This window comes from Mustela nigripes, chromosome 16 (genome assembly GCF_022355385.1).
Source record: "Mustela nigripes isolate SB6536 chromosome 16, MUSNIG.SB6536, whole genome shotgun sequence".
Classification (NCBI taxonomy): Eukaryota; Metazoa; Chordata; class Mammalia; order Carnivora; family Mustelidae; genus Mustela; species Mustela nigripes.
The window spans coordinates 56,346,996-56,357,817 of NC_081572.1; the positions used below are offsets into that span (position 1 = coordinate 56,346,996).

A 10,822-nucleotide genomic window follows, 5' to 3' on the forward strand; every position below is an offset into this window, starting at 1 on the left:
TGATGCTTGTGGGGTCCCCTCTGCCACCCTGTTTCTCCTGATCCTTCTCTTCCTTCCCCCATAATGTACCTAGATAGAACACAGGCCTGGAAGACAGATTTTTGTTTTGGGGAAATTTCCAAATCCCTGTTTGCGTCCTTAAGCGAGCCAATAGAAAGGACTATTTTTTCTGACTTGTCTGTGTTTTAGAGCTGACTAATGCTAAGCTGGGCTGCATTTTTCCTGCAGTGTTGCACTGTATGAAATGGAGATAAGGTCTGTTTTTATACGGAGCCACAAACCTCTGTAAGGACCAAGGGACGTGTAACTGGTAAAAACATGGAACGGTCTAATTTTACACATAAAGAATGAAGAAAACATATGGGCTTTATAATAAATAAGCTATAGAAAGGGTGTGAAATACACCTGTCTTTCCGAGATGAGCCATGAGGACAGAGCGAGTGGGACAAACAGACAAGGCGCAGAGAAGACTCTGGACGTTCCCAAGCTTTGGCCATCCTCACATGTGGCCCGAGGAGTCCTTCTGTCCTTGCTATCCTGGCTGGACAGACGCAGTCCTGTCCTATTGTCCCCCAAGCTTGTTATGGGGGAAGGGGCAGAAACCCACCCCGCTGCCTGTGGATCTTACCCACCCGTCTCAGGGAGTCCTTCTCGTCAAACTGTTTCTGGTGCAATAACCAACCTTCCAGCCGCTACTGAGACCTAGAACCGTGCTTGTGTTCCCGCCGGGTACAGACGCCCAGACACAAGCCCGGGGCCTTGGTGACACACCTGTCAGCACTCTGACCTCTCTCCGCGGCCAGCCGAAACACCTCCCACCCCTTAGACGCACCTAGCACCACCTGCTCCCTGGACAGGGGACGTCTCTGCCAGCGCTCATGCCCCTGATAACACACGGGTCAGATGTCACCTCTCCCTCCAAGACCTGCACTGAGAAAACCTAGCAGGGATTGCTGCCTGTAATGGGGACCAGATCAGACGCTCTGTGGATAAAAGGCACAAATGACAGGGGCGCCTGGGTGGCTCAGTGGGTTAAGCCGCTGCCTTTGGCTCAGGTCATGATCTCAGGGTCCTGGGATCGAGTCCCGCATCGGGCTCTCTGCTCAGCAGGGAGCCTGCTTCCTTCTCTCTCTCTCTGCCTGCCTCTCAGTGTACTTGTAATTTCTCTCTGTCAAATAAATAAATAAAATCTTAAAAAAAAAAAAAAGGCACAAATGACAAAGCAAGGAGCACACGACGGGTGATGCACGCGCACGCACACACATACACACACGCCCTCTCATAGGCAAACCCCACCATAGCACCAATCCTTGTTTTTTAAACTCACAGGTGCTTTTAGGTTGTGGTACCAACCATATGAAATAACCAGTTATTTCTCCTCTAGTCCATAACCCAGTCCAGCACCCCGATCCCACTCCTCCTTCTCTCCTCCTGCAAAGTCAAAAACCCGACACCCTAAAAAGGGGAGCGGGGGGCAGGGGAGCGAGAACCTTCCTGAACAGGGATCTGTGAATTAACCCACAATATATCCTCCAGCTTCTGATTTCATCAAGAAGGGATGATACCACAGCGACTCTCCATCGCCGGCAAGCCCTCCGCAGTGGAGAGCCAGGCTCTGGCACCCAGAGCCAAGGCACCCCCGCTGGGAGGCACCTGCTTGGCTCGGAGCTGGCCCCACCCACCTCCCCAGAAAATCACTTCCCACAGCTCAAAAGCCCTCACTCAGACGGACATCCCTAACTCGATTTTTTTCTGTACTCCCCAAGATCCCGCTCAAAGTGGGTAATTTTCAGCTGTCACTGGTTCCTTTTTGGAAACTTGAACGCCTTGATTCTTACTCATCATCCTACAGGCACCTACCCAAACGGCGCTTGTCGCTTCCTCGGGAACCCTCCCGGCTCCCCCCACAGCAGTCGGAGACCATGCGGTATTGTGACTTATAATAAGAAATATGTATTTGGTCTTTGTCCCAGGTCCCGGCGCTGAAACCCTTGGAACCCTTGGAAAAGCTCCTAAAACCCTTGGAAAACCACTAGCATGATCTCCAAAATTGAAAATGATGCCACAACAGGCTTCAAAATCTGCAGCAGCTTCCCGTGCCCTTGAGGCGAAAACCCACACCTGCACCACCAGACCCCTGTCCACCCCTCCAGCCATACCTCTTGCCCCCTCCCTCCCTGGCAGCTACCTTGCCCTTTCTGTCCCCTGCTGTGCCGACGTCATTCCAACCCCAGGCCCTTGGCCTCGGCCGTTTTCTCTAACCGGATGACCCGGTCCCCAGATATGTGAATAGCTGACACCTCGTCACTCTGCTCTCAGCTCAAATGTCCCCCCCTCTAAAATGAAGCCTCCCAGGCCACCTTATCTAAGGCTGGCTGCCTCCCCCACACTCCGAGCCATGTGTTATCACCATCGCGAGCCGCTGTGACGTGTGTGGTGTGTTACCGAACACCTGCTCCAGCAGAACGTGAGCTCCATGAGAATGGGGGCCACACCCTGTTCACAGCTCCCTTCTGGCGCTGAGAAGGGAAGTGGCCCATCGTAGGTGAAATGGTAAAGATTGAGGGTGTATTTGGAATTAAAGATCGAGAAAAGCACGCCAGGGGTACCTGGCTGGTGTCTCTTGCTCTTGTGGGCATAGAGTGGTGCTCCTCACTTACCCAGGGGACCCAGCATAAGAGCAGACGCTGGAATACTTGAAAGAAGGGAGGAGAGGGAGCACGTGTGCACGGGAGCCAAGGGGGGCGAGAGAACGGGTGAGTCGAGAAATAAGCAAACTCACTGTACAAAGACACCAGTGAGCAGTACCGGGTGGCAATTCTTGGTGTCTCTGCACTGCAGTCTAACCTACCCTGGTCTTGGACTCCCTTTTCCCTCCTCCTAGACGATCTTTCTCCTCCTCTTTTTTTCTGTCTCATTTTTGTTTCTAGCAGCCCCTGCGCCGGGCACCTGCAGATAAGACGGACGCCCAGCACAGAGCTTTCCTGGCTAGCAACGGTCGTCCGCTCCAACACTGAGGCTCGCTCTGTGCATGCCACTGCAGGAAGGAAATGGGCTTTACTTCGTGTACAACAATAACACCTAGGCTCATTTAGAAGCATTTTTAATTAACAAATATGCTCAGCGACCAACGGTAGCATGTCACCAAGGGGAGGCTCTCTGTAACGGATGGCTTCCCTGAAATCCTGATTACTGTGCTCATTCCCACATGTGAACAGCTTCCGTGCAGGCTGGAGACACTCCCACCTGTTCAATCCTAGCCATCCCTGAAGCCCATCAAAAGGCACACCTCCTCCAAGAAGCCCAGGGGGGTTTCTCTCCATAATGCCCCTTCCCTGCAGTCAGGGCTTTTACTAAACCATCACAGTACTTGGAAATATACTATCTTATCTCTGAACTTGGAAATACACTGCCTTATCTCAGGCTCTGAACTGTCACATATATGAAAACCTGAAGAGAATGTTTCTGAATTCAGAGGCAGTGTAATTATCCTCCATGTTGCTGGGAAATCTTCAGCTTGAAAGAACTTGGCAAACTGGGCTCTCCGACTGCAGGAATGAATGAGAAAGGTCTCGCCAAAGGCTCAATGATTGCCTTGCTGGCTGGGGAAGCCCTGACCTCCACAGTCAGGTTCTAGAACCCCCTTCAGAGGGAGATGGAGGCCCAGGAGCCAGCGAGGCTAACCACCAGGGCCGACAGGAGGGAGAGGTTAATTGGGATCTGTAATGGGAGGAGAAGGGCGCTTAGGTCTCTTGTCTTGGGATCAACAGGAGACCAGTTGCGGGCATCCAAGTCCGGGCGATCCGTTCCAAGCCCATCCCACTCTCCCCTAGATTCTTACCTATACTGCGCTTGAAAGTGACTCTGCACAAAGCTTGGGACTGGAGAAGGCTGAGCTGATGGTGACGGGAGGTTCTCGGGGCTTCTGCTGGCTTCAGGCTGAGGCTGCAGAGAGATGAGGGAAGGAAGCAAGATGAGACACGGCTCCCATCATTCTACCGCCTCCGGACCGCCCAGCCCTGGCCCTTCCGTTGACTCCGCCCCAATTCCATGGCTCCTTTGGTCTCTAGACCTCCCAAATCCCCTCCGACGGAGAAGGTGCTGAGGGAGCAGAGCAGAAGCGGAGGCGTGGGAATGCTCCCACACACCAGACCACCTCCGCCGTGACCTTGGTCTCGCCTGTCCCTGTTCCCTTCCCCATCCTGCTGGGCCCCACGTGTCTATACCCTGCATGTCTATACCTGCTGGACCCCATGTGTCTATACCTCCCATTTGCATCTCCTTCCTGCTGGGCCCCACGTGTCTATACCCCGCGTGTCTACACTGCTGGACCCCATGTATCTACACCTCCTGTCTGCATCTCCTTCCCGCTGGGCCCTGCATGTCATGTCTACACCCTACGTATCTATATCTGATGGGCCCTGTGTCTACACCTCCTGTTTGCGTCTCCTTCCTGCTGGGACCCACATATCTACACCTCCCGTTCGTACCTCTCTCCTGCTGGGCCCCGTGTGTCTATACCTCATGTGTCTACACCTGCTGGACCTCGTGTGTCTACACCTCCCATTCACACAGCCTTCCTGCTGGACCCTGCATATCTACACCTCCTGTTTGTATCTCCTTCCTGCCGGGCCCTGTGTGTCTACACTGCCACTGCTCCAAACGTGCCCACACATCTCCCATCCTCCACCTGCTGACCCGCCCCACCCCCATCTCCCAGGAGCCAGTCTGCACGTGAGCATCGGAACACTAGGCTTCGCCTCTCAGAATCACGTGTAAGCCTCCTTCACCCCACATCAGTCCTGCTGTGCCCCGCTTTGTATCCCCTTCTGTACTCCCCTTCTGGTGCTCCTGGAGCAAATTCACACACATGGGAGGCTTAAAGTGGCAGAACTGTATTCTCTCACGGTTCTGGGGACCAGACATCCAAAATCAGCATCCCCAGGCCACGAACGGGGATGAGGGGGCTCCGGGGAATGCGTCCCTCGGCTCTCCTGGCCTCTGGTGGCTGCAGGAATCCCACGGCCAGGGGCCACATCACCCCCGGCTTTATGGCCAGTACATTCAAAGGGCCAGGAGAGGAACGCACAGGAAGTGCATGCGGTAAGACATACCCATGTCTGAAACGTCATTTAAAATTCATCGAGAAGCAGTAAGATGAGGAAAAACGTAGATGGAGTGCGGCGTATACAGGTGGACAGAGACACGATAATACAATGTTAGTAAAACGTAAACTGTAGAGTCTTGGTGGTGGGTAGGAGGTATCCACTGTATCATTCATTCGCTTTTTCCATCATATGGAATTTTCCATAATGAAAGACTGGGGCAAAGACTCAGGATGGAACCTTCTTACTGGCCCCGTGGTTTTGTGAAGCTGTGTCTTAGCACACGGGATGTGCGAAGGGAAGCGGAAATTGGGACTGGGGGCGAGTCTGATGTCACACGGGGGTGGGGGTGGGGGGCTTCCGTGTCCTAAAGACGACTGCCCGGTTCAGTGAACAGCACAGCAGCAGGACTCAGATCCCGCTCTGGGCTCCGGCGGCCAGGGACCCAATCCCTCGGAAAGAACACACCTTGGGAACGCTGCCCAACCTCTGAGCCGGATGAGACTGTTACTTAACCCCTTGGCCCCACGACTTCCCGACTTCTATCAAGGGATGCTGAATAACAGTGCCCACCTCGGAGGGATGTCCTGGAACTGGAGGAGCTAACATATATGACACTTGGAACAGGGAGCACGGTCTGCGGTTGCGGAGACGTGGCAGGGAGTACCTGATGGCTTTTGAACCCATGGGGTAGCGACACGCATGGCGAGATGATTTACCCTGATGCCACGCATGGAGACGAGCGGCAGGTCCGGAGGGAGGACACAGCTCAGCAGGCTCCAGGGCCCGGGACACAATCGGGAGAGCAGGAGTCATGAGAATGGAAGCAGGGGATGGACTCCAGGTGCCCTGTGTCCGCAGCTCCTAAGTGAGCACTTGGTGGGGCAGCAAAGAGAGGGGGCAGGGACACGCAGGAGCAGCTCCAACGCCCCATCTGGTACCCCAGGAATGCCTGTCTTCCTTTAGTGGACGAGGGAAAATTGAAAGGAGAAGTGGGTCCAGGAAGGGCAAGCGGAGTTTGAGTGGAAGGGGACAGACCCCGGAGGCAGAGCGGACGCTGGGATGTGTGGCTGTGCAGGGCTGAGGCCTCTCGCTTGGTCACAGCAGCCCTTCTGGAACAGGGAGGTGAGGAAGCTCTTTAATCAGGGGTCCTGCCCTCCCATCGCAAGGGACAGGCACATGGCCTAAGTGAGACCAGTGAGACAGTCCTGCCCGGGAATCATGAGCAGAGGGACTGAAAGCCTGAAAACATGGCATCCAACAGTGGTGTCCACACCAGAATCCAGCAGCTCCTGCCACTGGGACCCTCACCCCCACTCCCAGAACTGTCTGGTTCTCGGCTCCCCTCGGAGCCTGCTGCACCTCCCGCCTCTTCCCAGTCAGGCAGCCAAAGACCTCACAGTGACACAAGTTACTTCTGCATCAAGGTGATAACGTGGGGGTCTGGGCGCTGCAGAGGGCAGGACCGCCTGGGAGGGCGTATGGAAGGAGAAAATCCCTAGCGAGGCTAGGATGCGAGATAGCAGGGTCATTTGAGAAGCACGGACAAGGACATCAGACCTGGCTGACTCCCCTCTGCCAGCCGAGCCACGCTGGGTGTCTCTGGGCGTTATTCTACATCCAAGGGGAACAGGAGTGGGGCGCCTGGGTGGCTCAGCCAGCAAAGTGTCTGCCTTCAGCGTGGGTCATGCTCCCGGGGTCCTGGGATGGAGCCCCACATTGGGCTTCCTGCTCAGCGGGGACCCTGCTTCTCCCTCTCCCTACTGCTTCCCCTGCTTGTGCTCTCTCCCTCTCTTGCTCTGTTAAATAAATAAATAAAATCTCTGTTAATAAAATAAATAAAAGGAACAGGAATGTTACACCCACCTCCCCAAGCCACCATGAAAATAAAAGAAGACTCTCTAGGGACGCCTGGGTGGCTCAGTGGGTTAAGCCTCTGCCTTCGGCTCAGGTCGTGATCTCAGGGTCCTGGGATCGAGCCCGCATCGGGCTCTCTGCTCAGTGGGGAGCCTGCTTCCCCCTCTCTCTGCCTGCCTCTCTGCCTACTTGTGATCTTTGTCTGTCAAATAAATAAAATTAAAAAAAAAAAAAATTCTGTGTCCCGCAAGGAACAGCGTATGTCAGTCATAAATGGTGGCTTCCTCGTCCTCTCCCCCAGGCCCCTACCGTTCTTGATTCTGTAAGAGCGGCAATTTCTGGAAAATTAATACCCCAAAAGATTGCCTATGTGAGACCATGTATAGGAAGGTAAAAATATGCCCTTTTTGCCGGATGAAAGCATTCGAGAACCCTGAAGAAAGTGGTCCTTATGTTTTCTATTCCCGTTTCACATACATCTAGCTATATGGCCTTTACATGTTTTGAAACAGAAATAACCTCAAAAAGGAAAAAAAAAAAAATTGCTCGGTTACAGAGGACAGTGCCTCTCCTTTCTGGAAAGGGAAAATTAAGTTTCGTGCCGGGTCTGGCTCTGCCTTCAAGCGTCCCCAGCCGGGCCTCTGCAGGCGGCCCAGTTTTCCGAGAGCAGACACCAGGAGATGCTTCCGCCCCAGCTGGGGAAAAAGATCTTTTCCGGTCTCAGTCAGCTCAAGTGAAGACCCGGGCGGGCTCCTCTCTGGGGCCAACAGCCGCTGCCCCCATTCTTGCCCAGGACCTCAAGGCTTGGCCTGCGGAAGGAACAGAATGTAGCCGGTGTGGCCCAGAACCATGAACAAGGGGCAGAGGAGCCTGAACGCAGGCCAAGCCATTGGCAGGCCCAGGCTGAAGTCTGGATTGTGTTCCAAAGTATGACAGGAAGCCACTGGGGAAATTTAAGGAGAGTGACATGACCTTTTGTCCTTTCTCAAAAGATGGCCCTGGCTTCAGCATGGAGAACATCTAGCAGAAGGCCAACCATGGCTGCTTTTACTTCAGTCCTCAAGCTGGTAAAAAGAATCACTGGCAAGTCCGCTCATGTTAAAGAAACTCAAGGTCACCTTAAAGAAAGGCCTGCGGCTGGTGTACGGTGCTTGGGAGCGAACTTTCCAGAGCATTCCAGTGAACGCTTCGCCACCCCTCCAGGGGACATTGGTTGTCAATCACAGCCGGGGGGTGCCCCCGGCATCCTGTGGGTAGAGGGATATTGCGGAGGCCACATTGCACAGGATCCAGATGTGGAATGTGCAGAATTTGAGAAACCCTTTTCTAGAGTCCCATTTCCCAGATGTGGACCCTGGCTCTCCCATGTACTTGCTGTGTGACTTGGGGCAAATTACTGAACCTCTAGGGGCGCCTGGGTGGCTCAGTGGGTTAAGCCTCTGCCTTCAGCTCAGGTCATAATCCCAGGGTCCTGGGATCGAGTCCCGCATCGGGCTCTCTGCTCAGCGGGGAGCCTGCTTCCCCCTTTCTCTACCTTCCTCTCTGCCTACTTGTGATCTCTCTCTGTCAAATAAATAAATAAAATCTTCAAAAAAAAATAAAATTACTGAACCTCTCTGTGATCCTCCCTCCCTGTAAGCCCAATACCTCTTCCTGCCCCCAGAGGCCAGCAGAGGAAGACTGAAAGGCAATTTGCAAAGCTGTCTAGCCTTCCTACTCTGCTTTGCAGGTAGGAAGCGCTGCTTGGCACAGCCAGGGAGGAGGAGGAGGGGAACACAGGACGAGAGGCTTTTCCTAGCCACCTGTCTGGTAAGGAAAGGGATTCAGCCCACCTATGAAACAGACTCAAGTTTGATTCTAATTCCCCCAAACAGAAGTTGGGTGACCTGGGGCAACTTCCCTGACCTAACTCTTCCTTAGCTATAAAACATGAGCTATCTTCGCAAACATTAGAGCAGGATGGCTACGTAACATAGTCACCACTCAAGAATTTAGTAGCTGTCTCTTATGAGTCAGTAGTGAAGTAAGTCACGGAAAGCAACAGAGGAGATGCGTGGCACACAGGCATTTTCAGTACACAGTATCTTTCTAAAAAAATACATCATTCTGATTTCAAAATGTGTTCACTGTAAGATTGTGGGATACACAGTGTGGCAGAAATGTATTTCTGCTTAGCATTCCTCTTTTTGGAGAAGGGACTCAGCCCAAAGACTATGTGAGCACTGGGGGCGCCTGGGTGGCTCAGTCAGTTACGTATCCAACTCTTGATTTCCCCTCAGGTCATGATCCCGGGGTCATGAGATTGAGCCCCGCACTGAGCCCCGCACTGAGCTCCACACTGGGCATGGAGAATGCTTAAGGTTCTCTCTCTCCTTCTACCCCTCCTCCTCACCCCCACTCATGAAAGCACATGCACACTCTCTCCCTCTCTCTCTCTAAAAAAAAGACTAACTGAGCATTGTTGAGCCTCCTCTTGTCATCGTGTATGTGGAGCCAGTCTGAGAATGAAGCCAACAACAAACACAGAGCAGAAGACCTGGGGACATCATCTGAGTTCCTGGATCCAGCCTTACCTGAAGCTGCTACAAGCCTTGGCTTACATGTCATAAAAGCCAATACATGCCCTCTCCTTAAGTAGGATCAAGTCAAATCTCTGTCACCTGCAACTGAAAGGGTCTGAACAGGATAAACAGAAAAGCGTTGTATTTAAAAGAAGAAAAAGCCCACAACCCAGAAACACGATCCCACAAACACCGTAACTTTTGAGTGTGTGGCCTTCCCAGTTTCCGTTGTGGTGATGTCTTTGCTTTGTTTCACTTATGTGTTTTAGGGGTAACCCGGAAGGCTTTTGTTAAAATAAGAAAATAGGCTTTCAAGATGGACCCCCTTGTACTTGGAACACTGGAACTTCTTGAGCTGTGTTGCTTTGGGAAGGTTACTCGACCTCTCTGATTCTTGGTTTACCCATATATACGATGGAGATAATAATCCTAGTAGCACTCCGTAACACCAAAAGTTACTCAGACCGTATATAACACTCCTAAGATGTGATCTGAGGAGGTGTGTACAATCTCTACTTTCCTTGAGCAATGGGTTCACCTGCTGTCCTGAGTGTAAGGGCTGTTGTTACAGGTCTGTCAAACTCTGAGCTTTTAATTACACTATATTATTTAAAAGAGGTCTATTCTTATTCGAGACATCTATGCTTCTCCCCTCCTTTTCTTAAACTTGCAACTGGTTGTTTTATTTTTTATTTTTTTAAGATTTTATTTATTTATTAGCGAGAGAGAGAGAGAACAAGCGGTGGGAGCAGCAAAGGGAGAGGGAGAAGCAGGCTCTCCACTGAGCAGGGAACCCCAGGCAGGACTTGATCCCAGGACCTTGGGATCATGTCCTGAGCCAAAGGTCAGACACAGGTGACCTGTGCCTGACTATTTACCAAAGCTTGTGTGACACCTCTTTAAATTACAGCCTATTATTCACAGATGTTGTTAAAATAACTTTGCTCACTCATGGGATAATGACTTCACTCGCTTTGACTTCCTTGAGAGATAAAAAGATAGCAGGAAAGCAGAACCCATTGTTGATCTTTATTTAGCGAAACCCATAGAGGACTTGATCCCAGGACCTTGGGATCATGTCCTGAGCCAAAGGTCAGACACAGGTGACCTGTGCCTGACTATTTACCAAAGCTTGTGTGACACCTCTTTAAATTACAGCCTATTATTCACAGATGTTGTTAAAATAACTTTGCTCACTCATGGGATAATGACTTCACTCGCTTTGACTTCCTTGAGAGATAAAAAGATAGCAGGAAAGCAGAACCCATTGTTGATCTTTATTTAGCGAAACCCATAGAG

General features: G+C 52.0%; 1 protein-coding gene across 2 annotated transcripts in view; it reads right to left on the reverse strand.

Moving 5' to 3' along the window:
* The window catches only part of USP43 (ubiquitin specific peptidase 43), a 51,692-nt gene that overhangs the window by 32,244 nt on the left and 8,626 nt on the right, over window positions 1-10,822 (reverse strand). For both annotated transcript variants that reach the window (XM_059379407.1, XM_059379406.1), the window contains exon 3: window positions 3,842-3,945. In XM_059379407.1, coding sequence (XP_059235390.1) covers window positions 3,842-3,945 — 104 coding nt within the window. The remainder of the gene's footprint in view (window positions 1-3,841; window positions 3,946-10,822) is intronic.